Below are 24,286 nucleotides of genomic sequence, written 5' to 3' on the forward strand. Positions count from 1 at the left end.
TTTTAGTAATACATTTTCATAAATTAAAGTTGAAATCTGTGTTTGAGTCACAACTTTAAAATCTTTAATCTTTTCAAATGTTTATCGAAAATCAAAATACCATTCTTACAGGCATCTCTGGGTGCGTGTTACCCCTTACAGTGAGAGACCAGAATTCTTTCAAGGCCATCCAAGTGGAAATAACTGATCAGAAAACATAGAACGTGTGTAGCTTATATTTCTTGAGGAAGGGTATAATTAGGCCAATATTATTATTTACCTATGTGCTCAAGGGAAAATGACTCAGCTTGTTGAGGAGAGACTCGGTGATAAATATAGAAATATGAAAGAAAAGAAGAGCAGGGAGAATCTGTTTCCTCCCATCCCAAACAGTTTCTAGATGCAGAATGTTTGGATAAGAAATGGGCAAAAAGTTCATCCTGGAGAAACAGAGAAGTAGGTTAAGAACATAAAGACACTAGGACAGGCCAGATTCATCCCTGGTGTAACTCAATTAAGTCATTGCAGATACACCCAGAAATGAATTTGACCCATTGTTCCTTTAAAAAGTGCCTTGACTCCAGTCATGTATTTTATTTTAAAAGGTTGCTGTATGTAGTATTGACATGATTGTACTAAAGCTCTGAAGTTAACACCTAGTTTAATAAAAAATGGAGCAGGGTATTAACAGCTCCCCTCTGCTGTCTGCTGAGGTTCCTTTCAGAAAGCCACCTCTAGTGCCTCATTCTTTCGACTTTCTTCTCATTCTCCTTCTGCACCGATGTGACACTTGCTTCCTTCTCTTAGCGGGGAAGGGTAGCTGGAGGTTTAAGGGTATTGGACAGTCAAGACCTGGTCCTCAGCCTAAATCCCCTGGGAATCCTCTGGTAGTGTAGAGCTGGAATAGCCAGCTCTATTGCACTCATTCCTCCCTCCCAGGAGGCTGTGGCCAGTGCTAATGAGAGGGGAGACAGTTGTACTTGGGCCTTAAGCTCAAGTGAGTTCCGAAAATGTGTGAAATATCTGTGTAAAGTGGGAAGAAGTGGGGCCACAGTGAACACGAGGTACCAGGGCCCCTCATTTCTCTGGATGGTCTTCGACTGTGCTGTACTCTGGCAACGCCAAGTGTAGAATGGGTGTTAGGAAACTGTTCCAGCACTCATAGCTGCTCTAACTTGTGCTGGGGTCCCTTTTGTTCACTGGCCAACCCCAGCATCAGAGGAACAAGGGATGGTGCAGAAAGGTGACTCAGCACCAACTTTGCCTTTGCTCCTCAGTTGTGAGGATACAGCCCTCAGGTTTTAGGGACATTGTGGAGTCAATTTTGGCCAAATATTTAGATTTTGTTAAAGATTCATAGATTCCAAGACCAGAAAGAGCCACTTTGATCAAAAGAAGCTTGTATATATAGTCAGTGATTTTAAAAAAATCCAGAATAGAAACAATTTTAAACCAAATAAACATTCTTCTGAAGTTTCTTGCATCTAAAACAATGCAGCAGTGAGCAAAGTGAAATCAAATGCAAATGAAAGTGAAACTGACTGAGGAATCCACAAAATAATCAACCAGAATAAACAAATAAAGTAAATCAGAGAGTTGTTAGTGATACAGGCAAAGGACTTTGTTTCTTACACCATATGATTCAATTGACAGAGTCTCCTTCTCTGTGCCATCAGTGAAGTCAGCCAAAGGTAATGCTGCTTCAGACCCTGGAATCAGGTCATCAGTGAAATGGGGGTGCATATCCCTTCAGTGCTACTTTACTGTGAGATCCTGCCATTGTCCTGACTTAAAGGGGATTTCAGATTTTAACAAGAAAAGCTGATTACAGATGATGAGGGCTGGCGGAGCAGCCTTGTTCCTGATAGCTCTCTTCTTCTACTTCAGCTCAGTTACTGCTATTGCTAAACTTCCCTGGGGAATTGATCTCAGTAAGTGGACACAAGCCTGGTAACTGTCTGTAAGTTTTGTTGATCCTTCAGCTCCCTAATAATAAACACAACATTCCAATGGCCATGCTTTATGCTCTTCTTTTCCATATAATTAAAAATGTAAGGGCTATGGCTCCAATCCATCATGTGTCCAAAAGGTCAAGCTCTGACTTGCTGTCCTTTGGAGAAGCTAGCAGTTACTCACTTTCCTACTCTGCAGACCCCAAGGAAAGATTCTATGGATAAAATCCTGGCCCTACTGAAGTCAAGGGTAAAACCCTACTGAAGTCAATGGCAATACGTTTTTAATTAATGGTTATATTTAATAAGACCAAGGTTTGCTCTTTGGGGAACTTATCCAACTCTCCATGAAGCCAATCGGAGTCTTTCCTCTAACTTCTGTGGGAATTATTCAGAATCTCCTTTCCGAAAGTGAATTTCATTACATGTTATAGAAAAATTTCTCATCTAAAAACCCCCTCTTCATTTAAAAAAAATAAAATCAAGAGACATCAACACACATCTGTGGATATAACTAAACAGCTCATAGGCAAGGTGTCAGCAGATAAGGCTGACAAAGCCCAAAATGCAAACAAACAGCTTCAGAAAATCTGCATTGTACCACAATAAACCATCAGAAATATGTAAGTTTTCAAGAAGAAGTCAGAGTCTGTGGTAACTGCCAGTAGGGTTATACTGGCATTAAGGACGGGGTGGGGACGGAGTGCGGCAACACTACAAGGCAGCCATTTGACATCATAGTACTTGTCATAGCATGTCCTGTCTCTAGAGATCAGCACCAACATGGGCTATGCGACTGAAGTCTCAATGTCTGCCTGGGGTGCTTTACTGTCACTCATTTAATACCCCAGCTGCTAATTCTACTTCAGATAGCAGGCAAACGTTTAAAAGATGTCACATCCAATGAGGAAAATGCATGCCACTTACTGAACATTTTCTTTCTTTGCGAATCCAGGTCCAAAGATTCTCCAAGACAGGTCCTGTAGCTAGCACTGCAGAAAAATGCAGAACTAGTTCTCTCCGTCACAGGCAGTGCAAGGGTAACCACACCCTCCTGAAGAGTCAGATAACTTTCACAGCCAGGAAAAATTACTCTTGATTGAAGGCTACATGATAAATATTGCCATAAGAAATATCCAAAAACCCTGATAAACCTGAGCAGGTAGAACAGCTGAACTAGCCAAATAGAAACAATTTGAATACATTTCAATTGCATCCCAACCAACTCGATAAAAGTTGAATCTATAGATCAGGATTTTCTAATAAATTAATTTTTCAGAAAGGATGATACATTTTCCCATTTCCCTGCAAATCCAGGTCCACAGATCCTCCATGATGGGATTTTAATAGCAGGATCTGTTTATAGAGAGCTTTCGAAAAACTGGGATAGATAAAACTAGTAGCACCCCTTATCTCTGAGGTAATCATTTACATGTGCATTTCTCCTCACTGAGGGACCATCTGCTTGGAGCATTCACCATCCAGACAACACACTGGAGGATGTGAGGACGTCCAGTTTGTGGACCATGGTGAGTTATACTGGGAGGCTCTACCTGTCGCTTTAAAAATTTCCTTGTAAGGACCATAGGCATGTTCAGCTCATGAAGCCACCATGGCTTAGAGGGAATGAGCCCAGAAACTAGATGGAGGAGTCAGGGACTTAGCTCTGTAAGCTTTTAAAAAGGCTCTCCTGTGGAAGCCTTGCTAAAGAAATACTTGACATTTGTATGTGCAGCAAACCTTTCCCAAAGTACTCAAGATGGGCGATCGGGCTGACACTTGAGCTTTCGAACTACTTTGGACACCAAGTTTTGGACAGCCTGGAGAAACTTTGATTATTTTTCACTTCCATCAAAGAAGGGACATCTCTTTCTTCCCCCTAACCCAGCATCTCAAGTGAAGCCAGGTCTCAAAATACCCTTTATTTAAACAATACAGTGGTAAAAATACCTGCTCAATATCTACCCGGTTGCTGCCAGTGGTAGAGATAAAGAAGTCTGAACTTTGCCATTGTAGATGCATTCTTAAGAAGTTGTATCTTTGGCACAGGAGTTGCAATGTGTTTGCATTATCTGACAGGTCTTTAAGAACACTTTACAGTTAGAATATGGGTCTGGGCTGATGCCTGGGGAACAGAACTTGGTGTATGCTGCAGGAGACTGTTTGGTAGTAGCAGTTTGATACATTTCCTTGGCTTCTGAAGTTTCAGTATGGCACACATATGCTTTAGTCGGATAGTTGTATAACTATGTCACAGCTATGTGAAATATGCCATCCCACGTACATCACACCTCCCTTTCCACCTTCAAATAGCATCTGATAACCCTCCTGTTCCACAATCTCTCTCCACTCACTGCTCTGTGTTTGTATTAAGCTAATTCTTTTAGAATCTAAGCTTTTCAGAGCAGGACTTCCTTTGACACATTTTACTTTTTATATAACACACTGTATGCTTACAGCACTATGTAAATAGGAACAATAGAGCTGGGCAAAAGTATTCCCAGAAGAACAATAGTTGGTGTCGGCATCAGGAAAAATCACAGCGAATCACCACCAGTCCTCCTCCAAGAGGAGCTCAGATACTACAGCGATGAGCATGGTATAAGAACCTATATAGAACAGTTGGATCAACTGTTTAGTTTTGAAGGTAGTTTCCAGAAGAAGGGGGAGGAAATAAATTTTGGCTTCTGCATAGGGAAGTCTAGTGGATGGAAAGTGGAACTTCAGTTTAGATGAGATTTCTGCTTGAGCGCCCATATGGTTTAGGATTAGAATATTCCCATGTCAGAGGAGGAGTGACCAAGATACCATTCATTCTATGGGGAGAGACAGGGGAAGGAAGCAGCTAGTGGATTCTCCAGTCCCTTTTGTTAGATTCTTACAGCTAAAGGGGCCTACCCTATTTTCATATGCAAATTGACTTCAGTGTGCATGTTCGTACAAAGGAATGGGAAAGTTAGGAATAAGAGCTAACTTGTCTCTTTCTGTTATATAATTCAGATATTTCTTTGGTAAGAGACCTTGTTTTTGTTTACGACCTGATTTTGCTAGTTTAAAATGGTAGAAGAGGTTACTGTCTGCCAGAAAAAAATCTACCTTCAAAGCACATTTAATTAAGAAGTCCTTAATAGCTAAACCGAATGGACACTGATAATGGTAGAATGTGAATGCAAATTATTGTATCTAAGGCTTGTATTCATACCAGTCAACAAAGTTGGTGAAAATTACACTGTAGTTTTCCTTTATTTTTCAATGCAATTAAAAATACTTTATTGGCATAATCAGCTTCAAAATCTTTGCTAAAGAAACCTGAGGTATCTTTCAGAGTGGTCCAGATTCTCAGCTATACGCTTTTGTGCTTCTCTGATCCATGAGGGCTGCCAGTAGCCATTTTGGTCCCCAGCATAAAACAGAACATCCTCAAGATTGCTGTACATTATGACAACTTGTGATGGTCCACCAGGGGCTGTTGCACTAGGTGGTAAGTGTCAGAATACAGCTTGCTCAGATCATGCCTGTGGCACGCCCACACTCTGCCCCCAAGCCAGGAGTTGGCCTGAAAAGCATGGCAGAGAGCTGATTACACACCTCTATAACCCTGCTTCTCAGCCTCTACATTAATTCCCATAGTCTTCTACTTGACCATCCATACCCTTCCTCTACCTCTAGCTCAGCACAACATTTACAGCAGCTCAATCTGGACTCAGCAGTAAATCAGTTTATATTTATAGACATTCAAGATACTTTGAAAACATTGCTATATACACAAATGATAACAGCTCTGTGCAGTGTGGCTTGGGCTTTAGCTGCAGGTAAAATGCAAAGGGGTTAGGGGGAAATAAAACAAAGACAAATCTGAACCCTGCCAATTTAAGACATATGCACCTTTGCATAAACGTATTTCCCTGTACTATGGGCCAAGGCAGAATCTGGTCTACAGCTCAATTCGGTTTGATCCAACCCCCGGGTAATTAACAAAAGCTGTTTGCTTCAACCAGAGTGTGGGGGTGAACAAAATCTCTTGGAGGCAAGATGGTCAGTTTCCCGCTTCCACCTGTTTCCTGGTCTGGGTGTGTCCGGACATAAGTTTCTTCACTAGGTTGGGACGATAAGGAACAAGAGAACCTTCTATTCCCCTGTGGGGCTTTCCCCCAGCCTTATACTACCTCCATGGTTCAGGCCTGATTCAAAGAGATTCCACTGTCTTCAATGGCCTTTGAAACATACCTTATGTCCTTGCTCTAATGAGTCCCTAGTTAACCCTTTACTTGCCTATGTTAATCAGGGGAAAAGCCCCTCACAAGCTGTTTTAATTATTTATCTTAATAATTTCCACACTAGCTACTCCTTCCTAACCACCCCAAAATAATAAAAATAAAAAGGCACTTCTCCTCCAGGCCAAGAAAACAATATGAATGTGGAGCGTGTAAGCCAAGCCATTTTGGGAGATGAGCCTAATAATAGAAAAATCTTCAGTCAATAACAGGAACGTTTTTAGAAACCAAGGCCCACCATGGTCTTGTACTTTGTGTTAATTTCACTCCATAATACTGTAATTCACAGACAAAGACACTGTAAATATAGTTTTTAATTATACAGCTCAACATACAGAAAGAAACCATATTGTATGCACTAAAAAAATCTTAAAAAAAAAAAAAAAATCAAACCGGTTACCTAAAATCAGATTCAACACAATCTGGTTTGTTTAAGGCACTACAGTGTAAACAATAAAAAAAATACAGACGTAATGTAATTAATGAGTACAAAAATAAAAATACTATTGATCTAAGTAAATTTTTGTAACAAAAGAGCATTGTTTTTAATGTCATGTAAAATCCTTAATTCCTTGTCGTATATTCCTAAATATATTCTCATTAAATTCTTCTCTATTCAGACAGTGCAATACAGTGACAATACGAAGCATTTTTTAAAAGTCACATGTGCTCAGAATAGTATAGGCTCATTTTGTATACTGCAAGAAGTAAACATAGTACAAAGAGATTCAGTCGATTTACAAGTACTGTGGAAAAATACACTTTTTCCCCTCTGGGTTAATGGTTTTATTTTAAAAATTGCAAAATGTGATGCTAGTTACAATGGAGGCATGTTGGAAACGAAGGGTCCCATTCTGCAAATGCTGCCAAGTATGATGCTTATGTGACTAATATCCCTTTAATTTGAATAGCACTGCTCTAAGAAATAAACTCGTCACTTTGCTGTGTTTGCTGGGTCAGTTGCTCTGCATTTAACTAATACAGTACTTTAAGAGCATCAGTACACAAAATGGTGTAAGATTCTGTTGCTTGAGGCAATTTAAATTATGCATGGATAACGATGGCAGGGCTTGATGCTGTGCAAGGTGTTGAGCAATTCCCAGCGCTGGAGGCACTCAGCAGCTTGCAGGATTGAGGCCTACATGAGCTTCGCTAATTCAATTTTAGGCCTGAGGGTACATTACGTAGAGGTTAGTTTGTAAAATAAGGTAGCTTTCTCAAAAATAAATATTGTCAGATAAATTCACAGAGAGCATTCTTGCCCCAACCCAAATACTTTCAATAAGGAATTAATTAAAACATTCTGTTTTGTATTACTAATTGTAAGTATGCACAGTCCTGTTGAAATTGCAATGCAAGATGTCAGAGTGTGTTGATTTCACTTTTAAAGATGACACTACTCTATTTGCAAAAGAGCCACACAACTATTGCTCAACTTATTTTATTGTGGAGTTGAAAAATGAGGCAATTCCAGTTCATATGAAGTTCAAACAAGGCTGTTTTAGAGACAGCGTTGCCACTCCTGACTCAGAAATTCTACTCCCCACGTGACTGAATGTGCTGTAGTAGCTGATTGCAGTACGCTGGAGTTCGATGCTTATGTTCAACTGCTTCTATTTCTTTCACCAGTAATTCTGGATATAAAACACTTCCTTCTTTTAAAACTTCTGTAAAAGAAGAACATACATAATAATCAAAAGATCTGTCCTTCTCTAGATATGTTTCAAAGTACCTGAAACCTGATCTGGAAGGATATTTAGAGGTGAGAAACTAATATTCAGTCTTCATGCTAATTTAATCCCTGTACTCTTTAGGGCTGTCCATAAATTAAACAACACATTTTCTGGTGATTTTCAAGACCCATTCCCACCCCTTGTAACACTGAAAGAAACATGGAAAATTAAGGACCCCTCCCAATGCATGATGTAAATTATGGACAGCCCCTTTGCTGATATTGATATTTGCAATGTTGATAACCATCTGCTTGAAAATGGACTGAAAGTACCAATTCGTTTCACGTAGACCACAAAACAGCTATCATACGGTAGTATATTGCAGTGACTACTAACTTCTGACAGATATGAGGCAGTGACTTAGTGGTGAAAAGTTCTATATCCCATTACATTTCCCTAATCTATCGAGTTACTGAAAGGTGTAAGCAAACAAGGGAAACCTGGACAAGCAACCAAACAAGAACATTACAGAAAAAGTGTAAACAAGGCAAGACTGTTGGGAAACCAGAAGTCAAAGAATTGTGCAAAATGCAAAATCACAAAGATCGGACAAGCAAAAGTTCTGGAAAGGAGAGGCTCAACAAAAACAAGATATGAAAATGATATACAAGAACGTTAAGTTGTATGGCAACAATTAGGCCAATGGTGTGAGCAGTAAACAAGGCTACCGGTGAACTGACAGCAAATGCTGAAGATGTGCTGGAAATATGGAAGGAGCATTTTGACAAAGTGCTGAACCCTGTAGTTCATCCAGATACAAGCATTCTATACAAACTAGATGAATAGGGCATCTTAAAAAGGAGAATGGATATCAGTATTGAACCACCATCAGAAGGACTAGAAAGAACAGGGAAGCAGTTAAAAAATGGGAAAGCTCAAGGAACAGACAATATAACAGCTGAGCTGCGAAAAAAGCCAGCGGGACAAGTGCTATCACAAGATTTTGAAAAATATACCAGACGGTATGGGAACAAGAGGAGATACCGGATGATTGGCTAAAGACAATACTTGTACCAATCCTGAAGAAAGGAGATCCTACCAGTCTGAATACTTATAGAGGTAAAAGCTTATCATTAGTGCTGGGAAAAATCATGAGGAAAGTAATTAACAGATTAAGGCGAGTTTTAGAGGAAATAGTAGGTGAGGAACAGTGTGGCTTCAGACCAGGCCAAAGTTGCACAGATCAGATATGTTCCAACAGTTGATGGAAAAAAAGTGAGAATGGAGACTAACGATGTTTGCTGTTTTCATCGACAGCATGTAGGCATTTCATTCAGTTTGGAATAAAGCACTATGGAAAGTAGTAAAAGCATATGGAGTCCCAGATAGGATAATTGCAATTATAAAAGTTATGTACGAAATCTCCTCTAGTGCCGTGAGAATTGGTAAAAAATTAAGCAACTGGTTCAAGTTGAAGTTTGGTGTAAGACAAGGCAGCATGGAATCACCATCACTTTTCATCAAGTTCTTAAACTGGGAATTAAGAATGTTAGACAAGTTTGAGGGTGTGATATTGGGTGATCTAGAGTTAAACTCTTTAGCTGATGCAGATGACATTGTATAACTGGCAGACACCTTTGAATTAATGAGGATACTCTTCCTTACCTTGGAAAATTGGTGTAGTCGACTTGGACTTACAATAAATGCCAAGGAAATTAAGTGGCTGCATCTTCAAAAGGGACAATAGACAAAATGGTGAAATGCAGCATCAGTGAAACTGTAGAACTAGTAAAATCATGTGTGTATCTAGGAAGCTTGATCAGTGCCGAAGGATGAGGTTAAAAAGAGATGTGCAAATGCTGCACAGAAGTTGATGAAATTATGGACTGATAAAAACATGTTGGTACCAAAGTGAAAATTTATCAAACCAGTATATTAACAATATTACTCTAGTGAAGCAGCTGCATTAAATGTAACAGACATCAGAAGGCTGGAGGCAGTAGAAAGGAGAGTTGTTTGGAAGATGGCCGGTGTAAAAGTGGAATGATTTTAAAATAAATGAAGAAGTTAGATGGAGAGTAGGGTGTAAAAGCAGAGTATGGGATTGGCTGCAATTCAAAAGATTACAATGAGGCTGACACTGTAGAAGACAAACTGAAGATATGGTGCCAAAGAAAATAATACAACACAACCAAGGTCAGTCTGACCTAAAGGCCAACCACTGACTAGATGGTGGAACTTCGTATGACGGGGTATGACCAGACTGGGCTTAATGGAGGAACAAGTAGTGGACAGGAATGAATGGTGTCACTAGTGCTTCCTGTGTCTGTAAAGATGCTCTGGGATGAAAAGAAGCGATCTAGTTTCCAGAGAGGACAAATACACCCACCCACCTATTTGTATGCAACACTGAATATTCAATCTAAATTGCTCATTAAACTATAGCTCCTTCGCTGACTTACCTAAGACTGCCCGTTGGATGTTTTGGTCAGGGTCATCCAGATGAATCAACAGTTCTCGGTAAAGAAACTCAATATTACTTTTAAGTATAGATTTTTCATCATCATTTCTTATACATTTAAACCAGTTAGTTAAGGCTTGAGCAGCTGCTAGTCGTACATCGTGTGCAGCATCATCCAGCCGCTTTAAGAGTTCTAAAAAGAAGCATACACATAATTGAACAAGTAACATTGGACAGATGTGAGAAATCATTAAAAAAAAAATCTTCAAATTGTTTCTTCTTCTTTTATATTGCGAGACACTGCAAAATACAAATGTACTTCACGATTGTTAAAAGCTAAAGTTTATAATGTTGCTTCTGTCACCCTTCTTTGAGTTCCTGGAATATATCAAATACACTATACCGAATAATCACGCAGTATATCATTATTTGATTGTTACTGATTTAGCTGATTTTTATTTAAAAGCAAATCTCCGTAAAGATATTATGAATTTATACTCATGCATTAAAAAAAAATACAGATGGGAATTTAATTAGAACTTGAAGCATCAACACTTGTTTCAGAAACATATTTCTGACAATTATTGTTATTTGAGCTAATATTGTATATTAAATTATTATGAGTTTGAGACTATCTATGGGACTGAGGTATTGCATTCATGGAGTCCAGTAGGATGTGACGAGGAAATCCTTTGATAATTGTTCAGTGATAGTACTGATTATTTATGCCTATAAAATGCGTTGCTAGTTTCCTGCTGTGCTATGTGGCAAACACATTAATGACTATGGTGCCCTACCTGGAAAAAAGACATGTAAAATCACCATTCCTGATACCCACTCCCCAGCAGATTGTGCTGAGGACCATTTAGTTCAGCACTTAGCTACTATGCTGATCGGTGCTATAGAAAATCCTAAGAATAGTAAAGCTATTCGACTGTATGGAGTTGCGTGTTTTTGTTTTTTTTGTTTTTAAATACAAGTGCACATTATCTATTCTTCCTGGCTTTTTTTGCATGTACATCTGCACATTTGTCTGTATAGAACATTACTACCATTACTCTTTGAAGTGGAGTCTACTTATAGCATTACCTCATGGTGTGCTGTCAGCATGATTTTGAACAGTACTGGCAAAAAGCAGAGCACAGCTACTGTTTGCATAATTTATTTCTGTTCTGCCTGCACTAGAGTTAAAATTAGGATTGCCAAGTTTCTAATCGCACAAAACTGAACTCCCTTGCCTTGGCTCCTTCCCTGCCCTGTCCCTTTAACTGAAGCCCCACTCCCGCTCACTCCATCCTTCTCTCACTCTCTCCCAGCCTCATTCACTTTTACCAGGCTGGGACAGGGGTGCGAGAGGGGGTGCGGGCTCTGGGGTGGAGTAGGGAGTTGGGGTGCGGGAGGTGGTGTGGGCTCTGGGAGGGCGTTTGGGTGCAGGAGGGGGCTCAGGGCTGGGGCAGGGGGGTTGGGGTACTGGAGAGGTGTGGGGTTCAGGCTCTGTGAGGGATTTTGGGTGCTGGAGGGGGTTCCGACCTGGGGCAGAGGGTTCAGGGTATGGGCTCCACCTCAGGCGGCTCCCGGAAGCGGCTGGCACGTCCGGCTCCTCGGTTCCTGGCCAATGGGAGTTGCAGTGCCAACGCTTGGGAGCCTGCCTTTAGCCCCACTGATCGGACTTTTAGCGGCCTGGTCAGCAGTGCTGACCGGAGCTGCCAGGGCCCCTTTTCGATTGGGTGTTCAGTGGAAAACCGGATGCCTGGCACCCCTAGTTAAAATGCACACTATTTGGTGCCATCTAAGTTGGGAATGATGCAGATGAGGAGCAGGCAAGTCTTGAAGAGGAGAGGATACTACAGAGTAAGGTTCCATCTAGTGGGCAAACACACAATAGCACTATGATGCTTTAGGCTTTGATTCTGCAAAAATTTTATGCATGTTCTTCACTTTACACACCATAAGTAGACCCAGTGACTCCAAGTGAGACTATTTAAAGCCGGTAAAGTTAAGCACATGTGCAAGTCTTTGCAGGATTGGGACATTAGAGTGCATCTGGGCAAACAAAAATGCTGCCAAATGCACAAAACTGTATAGCCTCTTCCCAAAGTTTGTATGTTTATGAAATTATTAGAGGGAAAAAAAATACCCATGAACCCTGATAAAATACCAGATCAAAGAATGCAGAAATAGCCTTCCTTTAGATAGTGCATGTGTACAGGACAGTGAAGGAATGAATGGCTGGGAAAGCAATTTATTCACTCAGGGTAACACTTACCTCTATGTAGAGAGCCAGCACAAGCTCTATGCACTATTTACATTTCACTTAAGCCATGCCTAGGCCTCATACTGGCCCTGTACACAGGTTCAAGGCTAGAGGACACCGTGACAGAAACTGCAGAAGGGCTAGACAGATTGTGAAAAAGTCTTAGGGTCAGCCTGTGACCTGCCTAATGCACCAGTCACATATTTTTCAGGCTCAAAGAGCCTAAAACCCTGCTTTAGGTGAAAATGCAAATGCAATGTTAGCTATGGAGTTGCTGACATCTCCTCTATAAGGAAGAATTAAAATATTATTTTAAATTCTAAGAATATTTACAGGATTAAAAAAAAATCATACCAGGATAAATGTTGTTGAGTTTATCTAGATCAAACTGCTTCCCACAGATGTTTAAAATAACAGTGACAATACGACAAGCCATTAATCGAGTCATTTTAGAATCTTCATCCAATGTGGCAATTACCTGAGGCATCAGTGCATCTTCTAGTTTAAAAATCTACAATCAATAAAAAAGTCATTAAAAAAATAGTAGCTTTTCAGTCCCTTGCAATCCGTACTAATTAGTTATTTTAACTTTCAGGAGATCTGTCAAAGATGCTGTCTGCTTTAAAACCATTTTTAAAAAGCCAGTTGCTCGCTAATATTTATACTACTACTTCATTTGTGCTCTTTTATTTTTTGGATTTCATTCAGCATGGAGAATGAAAATAGATGAGCAGACCAGTCATTTGATGAGCACTTTCGGGGAAACATGCAGTTTAATCTTGTGTAAGGGGCAAAGGCATATGTTTAACTTGCTTTCGTATATTTTAAAAAACATTTTGGTAACATGAGGATTATTTTTGTACACGAGCACATACCGCTCATGATCTAAATGGAAAATTTAAATAGAGGCCTTTGTAATACAGCATGCCTGCAGTTGAATTTCATATTTTTGTCTTTTGTAATATGTATATTCTGTACTGCATATTACTGTAGCAAGGTACAATGGTCTTGATGCAGCAAAACACTTAAGCATGTGCTTAATTTAAGCATGTAAGTAGTCCCTTTGAAGTCAGTGGGAGTGCTTATGCATGAAGTTAAGTCTGTGCTTAAGCATTCTGCTGAATCAGGGCCTATCACAGAAACCCCTCTCCCCCGAAATTAGGTAGTTTTAATAGCACTTTTAATGTCACTTGTTTCTTTATTTTAAATAGCAATTCTTTACAGTTAATTAAATGTTAAACAGAATGAGGGAGGGATGTTAATGAGATCAATAGATTAACTGTGGCCCATAGTATTCTCAACGTGACTTGCACCATAAGCATCCTCCTCTTACGGTGAACTGTATAAAAAGCAATGTGATTCAAAGATGCCACTTGGACCTAGATGAAGCTTTGCCTACACCTGTTCCCTTTTCTCAGTATTCGTCCAGAGGTGATAGAAAAATAATAAAAAACAAGAATACTCTATGTGAGTTCATTCGCAAGCATAGTGATTGTTTGGTTTCACCCACATAGTTGTTACTGGGACATTTGATGCACTGGATTAGGTACACCACACATTTTGATAGGCATGGGTAGGACCCCAGAATCTCGAAAGATGTGCTGTGGAGGGTACTCCTTCGCAGCATACTCTGTGGTAACTGAGTGCCTGCCTATAGACAATACATTTCTTGGTTACCCCACACTGGAAGCCATACAGAGTGAAAACAATTACAACTCATATTTGATGGGGTCCACTTCCTGAAATAAAAAACTTTCCTGAACCTCCCATCCCCCAACCTCACCAAGTTCAGCATCAGAGGCAAGCTCCCCACAGAGCAGGATACAAGAAGTCAAAGTGACACCAGACCCTGCCTGAATAACAGAAAAAAATCTGCAGCCATATCTCTACTCTACGAAGATCAGTACCCCGCTAACACAGCTTTCAAAATGCATGGGTCCGATACATGCCTCTCATAACATGTGGTGTACTTCATCCAGTGCATCAAATGTCCCAAAACAACTATGTGGGTGAAAACAAACAAAATCACTATGCTCGCAAATGAACTCTCATAGGAAAATGATGAGAGACAAAAACACCATATCACCCGTGGGTGAATACTTTTCACAAATTTCAGAGTAGCAGCTGTGTTAGTCTGTATCCGCAAAAAGAACAGGAGTACTTGTGGCACCTTAGAGACTAACAAATTTATTAGAGCATAAGCTTTCATGGGCTATAGCCCACTTCATTGGATGCATAGAATGGAACATATAGTAAGATTGTATATGTGTGTGTGTGTGTATATATATATATACACACATATATATACACACACACACACACACACAGACACCCCCCCTCCCCCAGATAAGTTGGAAGTTACCATGCAAACTGCTAATTAGCCTCTCACAGTTTGCATGGTAACTTCCAACTTATCTGTATGTATATCTTACTATATGTTCCATTCTATGCATCCAATGAAGTGGACTGTAGCCTACGAAAGCTTATGCTCTAATAAATTTGTTAGTCTCTAAAGTGCCACAAGTACTCCTGTTCTTTTTACTTTTCACAAAGTGATCACTCCATATTTGACCTCTCAGTCCTCGTCCTCAAAGAAAACCTGCACACCACCTTCAAAAGACAAGCCTGGGAACGTTAAATTCATAACTCTGCTGGACACTAAAAATCATGGTCTTAACAGAGACACTGGTTTTATGGCTCAATACAACAATTTGTAAAATACCCTACTGCCTACTACCTTCCTTTGCCCTAAGTCTGTAGAGGTATTAACAGCCCACTTAAAATTAAGTGGTCTCCTACAATGAATGTGTACCCCTTATATTTACCAATCTGTCCCCCTTATATTTAGCTGATATAGCACTCTGGTTACCTTCCCCTGAATTGAGGAAGAGCTCTGTCAAGCTCAAAACCTTGCCTTTCTACCAACAGAAGTTGGTCCAATAAAAGATATTACCTCATCCATCCATATTACCTCTCAGTCACATCCTGGGACCAACATGGCTACAACAATATTGCAAACATCTTAAAACATTACATTTTTTAAAGGATTAATTTTGTAAAGGGTAAGTTTGTGTTTACTACGTGTGTCTTGTGTTTTCCTGCCTAGGTTTTAAAGTACATTTGTTGGGGAAGGAGGAGTTTACCTCTTTTGGTGAAAGCATTTCACTGTAAATAAGAGCCCAAAGGCACGATACAGCTGTAGTGCGGATGGCAGCTGCTGTTCTTCCAGCATGCCACTGCAGATTAGGAGCCAATATCTCTTTTATCACGATCTCAAAGTAGCTAAGAAACTGCCTAAAGCCAAAAAAAAAAAAAAAAGCAAATAAAGGTTCATGAGAAAGTGGTGAAGAGATTCAAAGGCTGAAATGGAGAGTTTTCAGTGTTGGAATGAAATAGAGAGAATAGGAAGAACATAGCATAAAAAAAATTAAACATATATATCCAATATGATTATTATATATATTAATATAATTTAATTGCTTATCTTTTTGCGGCTGAATATCTGGACTTCAAACAAAACACTAACATATTCAGGGAAAGGAGGAGTCTGGACATTTTTCCATTTCAGACTCTGCTAATGACTTGTGTGTTAATCTTGGTAAGCTGTTTACTTTCTCTGTGTCTGAATTTACCGACTGTGGAGATAATACAAGACCAACTCACACAAGTGCTGTGAAGGTTCATTAAAGTTTGTGCAGCCCTTTGAGATAGTCCAGTGAACAATGTTATATGCAGTGAGAAGTGTATTTGCTATTGATGAGACCCGTATTACTGATATTACACCAAATCCACATTGGAATAATTCAGCTTTTCCTTCGCTCAGAAGCCACTCTCCCTAGGATAAGAGCTTTGTAGTATTTTCTGGTGGTACCAGCATCAATGCAAGGTTTTTTTTTTTTTTGGATTTTGGGGATGTCCACCATGCTTGTGTGTATTGGGTGCCACCTGGGTGCAGTGCACCCATTTCATTGTACAAATGAATGAAATCATATGTAAATCAGTGATACCTTTGATATGAACAAGAATTAACCATTTCTTCCTCCTTCTCCTCCGTTGAATAAGCTCTTAAAATACCCAAAGCTATTGTAAATCTAAACAACTATACCCGATTGCCCATCTAATTCCAGCTAAAACAATCCTCATTTTAAACTGAGTATAAAAAGTGGATACTTTGGACACCAGCCTTCCCTCCCACACACACACACACACACACACAAAGAAAAGCTGCTGCTGACCTCCCCAAAAGTCCCTTTGGCTTCAGGGTGAAGTAAGTGGCTCCTATAAAGATATGACATGGATTGGAAGTACACAGTGTGCAGATGTCAGTGACAAACACTAATCCCCAAACATTAAAAAAAAGTGACAAAGATTTCCTTAGTGGCCATGTATCAGTCCAACAGGGACTGCTAGTGACTTTTTGTTGTAGGAATGTAACTATTACTGCCAGTCCTTACTAGATGGATAGGAAGGGCCTTATCAGGTAGGTAAAATCTGACTAGAATATAGAGAGATGATTTAAATCATCTGATTGGCTAGCATGCCAGGCATTAATTCTCTAGTACATTGATTCTCTAGTTCTCTGTACACACAAATTGGAAATCTATATCTTCTATATGATAAAATCCACACACCTGGTTTTTTTGTTTGTTTGTTTGTTTTAAACTGTTTCAGTTTATAATAGCAGTCAGAATTGGAGACAGGCAAGATTATGTTCTCATTTCTGCTTCTTGCCCAGCAGGTGGCACTTAAGAATCAGCAATAAGCGAGAAACGTAACCTCTAAAATCAAATTAATATCTGACAAAAACCTTTGATTTACAGTTTCAACAATTAACACATTTTAATGCATTTATAAAGTTTTTTCAAAAGATAATGGTCATTTTCTACACAATAGGTTACTAGGAAAGCCCTGAGTGTGAACCATTATTACTTCAAATTTCCTTTTAGCTCTAAGGTGGTATGTGCTAAATGACCCTTAGCTACTTTAGTGTTTTTGGTAAGGCCTTCTTTAAACAGTTAAAGAAAATCTATCAAAACATACAGGTATTTCCAACAGCCTTTCCTACTTACTATAATGGCAGGCTATCTCTGAAAAATAATTTCTTCAAAAAATGCCTTGTATTTGGTATTAGCGAAGCAAATCAGGGCTAATATTGTAAGACTTTTACACCAAATGAGATGGCCACACAAAAGCTGCTATTAAGGTAAATTGGAACTTGTCAATCTGAACAATTAAAATGTGTAAGGAGAAGAAGAAAGCAGCAAATTACTTTCACATAATGAATGCTATTATATGACTAAAAGAAAGTAAACACCATTTTCTAGGATGAGGCAGTAGTTCAAACATTGGAATCTCTCTGGATACTTCTACAATGATACTATGTATTTATGCATTTTCATTGCTCTATGTATAACAGTAAGAATGTACTGTATACAATGATGAAATCTCAATCACATCTGTACAGGCCAACTTCTAAATCTGAGCTATTTCAATACAATGAGATTTTGTCCTCTTTGTTGATAGTATTCACTAATTTGTGAATTTGTCTTCACTTGTCTATAAAACAACTAACATGATTCTATGTCCGTAATAATAATACATACCAGTTATCATCAGTAGATCTCAAAGCGCTATTACAGAGTAAAGAATCATTACTTCCACTTTACATACGCACAGAGTTATATACTCTACCCTCATTTTCTTTAGATGTCACTTATTTTAATACTTTCTTCTAAATTTATCCCTTTTCTCCGTTTTCTATTCCACAACTGTAATTAGCAAATTCAATTAACTATTAAATTGAATTTACATTTTATAAACAATATTAATATGCTATACCCAAATCAATTTTAACAAAATATGAGTCATTTCTATATGAGAGGGCAGAAAAATACCATTGTAATTTCCACAGTATTCACCTGAGGTGGTGGGCCAGAAACTCAAGAAACACTGCTGGTACTACCTCCAACCTAAGACGAGAACTGGGGTGCAGGTGGCTGAGAAAGTTGCAGTAGAGCAGTTTATCCAGATCATCCCAGCAGGGGGGAAGAGACTTAGTGGTATGTCATCAGCCTGAGACACTGGCCGAGTCCCTAAGCTTCATGGACAATTACATGGCTGCAGACAGACCCCCTTCCAAGATGCCAGGTGGTAGTTATACTGGGTCCAGAGAGCTCTGAAGCATGTGCCAGGCAAGGAGGCTGGTCTAATTGGAACTCTGCCTCTGACTGAATGTTACCAATGGCCCAAGGTCACAGCAAGGCTGCTGATCCCGGGTCCAACCTGGAACAGAAACCCAGAGAATATTCGGACCTACAGAGAAGGACTTCCGGGGGCAGGGGCAGACATTCCCTGAGTGATGAACAGGCTATGACCTCCACTTTAGGAAACACTTCTGCCTGTGGGAAATACGGTCACCTCTGATGTGACTGCCCCTTTACAGAGAGTGTGACTATGGGCAAGCCTGGACAGCTGAAAACAGGGCAAAAAACAAGGCCCTGCTAAAAATGGTAGTCCCTGTACAAATTAATGGGGTGGAAGTGTCAGGGCCAGGTAAGTCAGGATGCAGCCAGACATTGGTTAAAGAACAGCTGATGGACAGTCAGGGTATCCCAGGAGAAGTGGTCTTCCTCCAGTGTGTGCACACAGATGTACGACCATTACAGATGTGCAGTATCGGTGGGGATACCTCTTTGTAGCACTAGCATCTAACCTGGCATATCCAGTAATCTGAAAGAGACTGGAAATATTTTAGGGAAGTCATAAAGGAGTGGGGCACTCACTCACTCGAGAGGATACCCTGATCTCAGAGACCCAAGAATCTGAGGGTCCGAGGGAATTGGTGGGGTTAGGTGAAACAGGCAACCCCAGGAAAGGGACTTCCCACCAGGCAAAAGACTCTCTGGCAGGAAGTGATGCAGGGAGGCAGCTGCATAGCACCCCAAGATGCAGTGTTTAGCTGCCAACCATTGCCTACCTGCCCTGGATTGGAGCTGGTGGAGATGGGGCCCAGGCTCCCCTACCAACACCTAAAGAAGCTCAACTATTAAAGCCTAACCTTTGGCAGGGAACCAAATTGATGGAAGACCCTGAAGATACAAGGGTCTGGACCACAAGGCCCCAACCAAAGAGGGAAGCCCTGAACCTCCCAGTTGATCCTGAAGACCTCCTCGTTATTGGACTTTTTATTTACACCCTGAAAGGGCTGGACTTGCAGACATGACCTGGCCGGAGGGTTAAGTCACCGAGGACAGACCTCTGTAGGATAGAGCAGTGGTGAGAAAGGGGAACTCCTGGAAAGAAACAACCTGCCAAACCCCCGCCCAACCAGGAGGTGGCATTGGCAGTGAGTGTTCCCCTTCACAGGGGGTGCTGGGCATTCAGAGTTTAGTCGAACAAATACTTTAATAGTTACTTATTAAGCACCATGAGAGGGCTAAGGGCAGTATAAAACAAATGGAAGATATGGTACTGGCCCGAAGGACCTTGCATTCTAAATTACAGGTCAGGGATATAGTGCATCAGCTTACAGTAAATGCTTAAATCTCAGATCAATGGAAAGCCAAATTGCTTCTGACCTCCCTTATTTTTAGTGGAAGAAGACTTACAAACCTTGGGCCTGATCCTGTAATCACTCATGGGAGAAGTCCTTATTCACATAAGTAGTCACACAGACTTCAGTAGGATTATTCATATGAATAAGTGTTCCAGTTCAGGTCCCAGAGTGGTCTGAATATACAATGTAGGCAGAGATGTGTAGAAACATGGCTTAAAACCTTTCAGTTCAAAAAAGGAGAGTATTATCAAACACCGGCTTAACCACACAGGCCCTGATCCTACAATGGGATCTGGGAATACCTGTAAACATCAGGATTCACCATTTATTAGTAGATTCCAGAGGATGTGGGCCTGTAACATATTTGTAATGCTTTAATGGTGAAAACAGTAAAGAAAAAGTTAAGCAACAGGATACCTTCAACACTAGTCATTAAAAGCAGTCGTAAGTCCTTACTGAGTATGAAGTTCAATGCATTTCTAAACACCATGCTAGAACGTAGCTTTTTTAATAAAGTGGAGGACATATTTTTCTGTTTTTTTAACTGTTAAATTTTCCATTGATAAATAAATCTTCAGTCCTTGCTTGTAACAGCTAGCCAGAAAGACACTGTTTCATTCCTAAAATTCTCATCTCAGCTCTCACCGCTACACAGCCTTTCTACAGTAGTTTTTTGTTTTTAAAAACAAACAACTAAACCAAACCCTCCACCATTGCCCAACCACCAGTGCAGCTCTATCGTGATAGCGAAGGTGGGAGAGCTACTGTGGACAGAGCCCAAACTTCTTTACTACTGTGTCATGCCAAACTCTCCTGAGCAGAATTAGATAATATAACAGTAAAAATGTCTGAGACCTGTAGTACATAGTGAGACTTCCCCCCCAAACGCTAATGCAGACACAGCCACAGGGGTTAAACAACTACCATGAACTTGATTTTTGAACAATATTGTACTGTTCAGGTGGTACGTGTGAAATCAGAGCTGTACCTACCCCTGAGAGTTGATGGTCTCATTTGCTTTCTGGAGCAACTGTGATAAAATAGTGAAAAGCTTTAAGCGCATTGGTGGGTCTTTGGTTGGCTGAAGACATGTCTTAAGGATGAGAATGAAATCTTGAAGGGCTTCACCTATTATAGGACCTAGAAAATAAATATTTAAATCTTGATTGAGTTGTACTAAATATTTATTTATTTTAATCTTACATTTAAATATTTAGCATATAAATCCAATCTGTTAGGTAAACTACTTCCTTTCTTCTTCAACACTTGGGCGAACAGTTGGCTGTAGCAATAGTTTGCCATTTGATCTGTTCCCGTGTGGCCAAAAGGGCTTGATGGGCCAAGAGTCCAACATTGGAACAGACCTGATGCACCCATTTAATAGGGGGTCTCTGGTGTTAAATTAATATTTTACTTTGTGTCCTGCATCAGTCCTCGCAAAATAATTATGACACAACGTATCACCTGTCAGAGTCCTGAGTGGGTCAGAAGAGTGGCTATGTTAGAAAGCCCTTCCACTCCCCATTGGACTGACAAGGGTTAAAACTGCAAAGCCAGGAAGCAGCTGGAGCCTGTTACAAATAAATCAGGATAGTTAAGAAAGAGCTCAACTGCTGGGAGGGTTTTAAGCAGCAAGTGTGACCCAGCCACTACTGACCTGGTTATAAACTTCCAGTAGGTTTCAATCTGTATTTGATTCAGACTATTTACAGGCCGCGTCTGCAGGTTCGGCTGATCGCGGCTCCCAGTGGCCGCGGTTCGCCACTCCAGGCCAATGGGGGCTGCGGGAAGCGGCACGGCTCAAGGGACGTGCTAGCTGCCCTTCCCACAGCCCCTATTGGCCTGGAGCGGTGAACTGCGGCCACTGGGAGCGGCGATCGGCCGAACCTGCGGACACGGCAGGTAAACAAACCAGTCTGGCCCGCCAGGGCTTTCCCTGAACAAGCGGCAGACTGGCTTTGAGAACCACTGCTCTACTCTGCTCTGGAGAAGAAGAAAAAAAAAGCAAAGAAACATGATGGTTCACTAGCAGCCTTATTTTTGTATTGTTTGGAGCAAGGAAAAACTTCCAATGACTATTGTGAGGAGGTTAGCTGAGAACCTTACTACATCTTGGCATTGAAGAATGGGGAAGAAGTATCCAATAGAAGCAACAATATTCTGTCACATGAAAAACTGCCTGATTAAAGTATTCAGATTCCAAAAGAAGTTCAACGCTGTATCTGGAAGTGTGTTGTCTCCAACTTGGAACAAATAATAATCTCAGATGTCTAGACTTAAACATAGGGCATAAAATACATCTTGGTAAATTTCCATGCCATAAGTAAGATTTTATTTTTGTAACAATTATTCAGATGCATTGCTTTATGCTAGACCTGAGGTATTGTTAAAACAATGCCATTAAATCACGTTTTGATAATAGCAAGTTAAATAGATGGAGAACAAAATAATCTACACCACTTATTTCAACAGAAATTCCAATTCCTGCAAATTAAAAAAAAAAAAAAAAGGTGGGGAGGAATTGGAAAGGAGTAAACCTCATTAAATTGATTCAATGCAACATTGTGTGTGGGAATGAAAAGAAAATGGGAATAGTACTAGGAGTTGCTCGTTTAGACAAGACAGAAAAGAGCATATCTCCATTATGGGTGAAAGCCAAAATATTTGCCCAGACATTTTATGATTTTTCATTAAGCAAAACAGACAAATGTCTAGAAATTCCATAAATCAAGGAAAGGAGGAGAAGGACTGTTGGACTCTCGATATTTGTATTGGACAGTTGTTGTTTTTCTCTAAGGACTAGTCTACATTTTAAAGTTAACTAGGATTAAGGTAGATGTGAATTCAAAGTGCAAAAGCTATTATGGAATAACTCCATGTGTTGACAAGTCCTAAGAGTGAGGCTGGTCTCTGTACAAAGCAAGAGAGGTGCCTCAGGTGGGCTTCTTGAGGCAATTTGGAGATGAAGGGAGATTGAGTAATTTATCACTGGAAGTCTTAACAGTTAGGATGGTGAGAAGCTACTTGTCCCTGAAAGGCCATAGAGGATTTTACTAGATACAATAGGGGGAACTGTGTTGGGGTACCTGTTCCAGCAGAAGGAGACTAGAAAAATCGTATATGCAAGACAAGGAGGAATGGTGATAGAAAAGGCCTTATGACATATTTAAAGATGGCACTGTAAGAAGGGGAAAGAGAATGTCACTAAGTAATTCTCCTTCTATTGAGGAATGTCCACCATTCCTGTCTTTTCAAGCAATTTCAGTTGAGATAGGCTAATTGGTTATGCATCTGAACAACAGCTAGATCAATATAGATTGGTTATATTTTATTTTTTATAAAATTAGAATACCAAGATTCCCTTCTACAAAGTGCCTAAGTGAGCTTATTTATACAAGTTTCGATAGCAATGATCCAAAATAAGAATTTTTTAGGTAAATTCTTGCGAAAGACAGTATTTTATGGCTGCATTCAGGTAAATAGTTACTTGTGTTAACAAGAAAAATTACTTCTAGAATATCAGATTTTTAAGGCCCAGTCCTGCAAAGACAAAGGCATGTGTTTAACTTCATGCATATGGGTAGTCTCACTGACTTCAAAGGAGTTACTCACATGCTTAAAATAAAGCATGTGCTCGCATGCTCTGCTGGACAGGGGCATAAACATACAACATACAGTTTAAAATAAGTACACAAGGTGTTTCATTACACTAAAAATTCAAGTGTTAAATGAATATTTTTATTATTCTCCAGGCAGTCCATACATTCTGAAATGCTCCTTAAATACCACAAAACTTCACACCTTTTCTTGCATCATGAACCTGTGAAGTTTCTGAATGTTAAACTTATAAAATACAGCATGTTTGAAAGGCATGGAGACTGTTGTAGAACATAAGAAATGTCTAAGATCACCATTACCTTGCTTAATGAGTCATACCTGAATGAGTGGCAATGACATCTAACTGTAATAATTCTGGAGAATAGCAGTTCCAACGATCATGCGATACAGATACCCACTCCATAAGCTGATCTATATGTTGTTTGTACAGATCAAGAAAACCACTCAAATGCTGCACCTGAGCTAATGAACACATTGACTCCTCTACCTGTTTAAAAACAAACAAAAGCCAAAATAGGTG

General features: G+C 39.9%; 1 protein-coding gene across 1 annotated transcript in view; it reads right to left on the bottom strand.

Annotated features, from left to right (window-relative positions):
• Nucleotides 1–6,591: 6,591 nt before the first annotated feature.
• Nucleotides 6,592–24,286, bottom strand: part of DNAAF5 (dynein axonemal assembly factor 5) — a 40,615-nt gene continuing 22,920 nt past the window's right edge. Inside the window, exons 8-13 of the mRNA XM_074965250.1 lie at nt 24,085–24,253; nt 21,141–21,288; nt 15,737–15,887; nt 12,948–13,104; nt 10,341–10,532; nt 6,592–7,872 (exon numbers count right to left, since the gene is read on the bottom strand). Of these exons, the coding sequence (XP_074821351.1) occupies nt 7,742–7,872; nt 10,341–10,532; nt 12,948–13,104; nt 15,737–15,887; nt 21,141–21,288; nt 24,085–24,253 (948 nt within the window). The 3' untranslated portion in view covers nt 6,592–7,741. The remainder of the gene's footprint in view (nt 7,873–10,340; nt 10,533–12,947; nt 13,105–15,736; nt 15,888–21,140; nt 21,289–24,084; nt 24,254–24,286) is intronic.

Source organism: Natator depressus, chromosome 10 (genome assembly GCF_965152275.1).
Source record: "Natator depressus isolate rNatDep1 chromosome 10, rNatDep2.hap1, whole genome shotgun sequence".
Taxonomy (NCBI): domain Eukaryota; kingdom Metazoa; phylum Chordata; order Testudines; family Cheloniidae; genus Natator; species Natator depressus.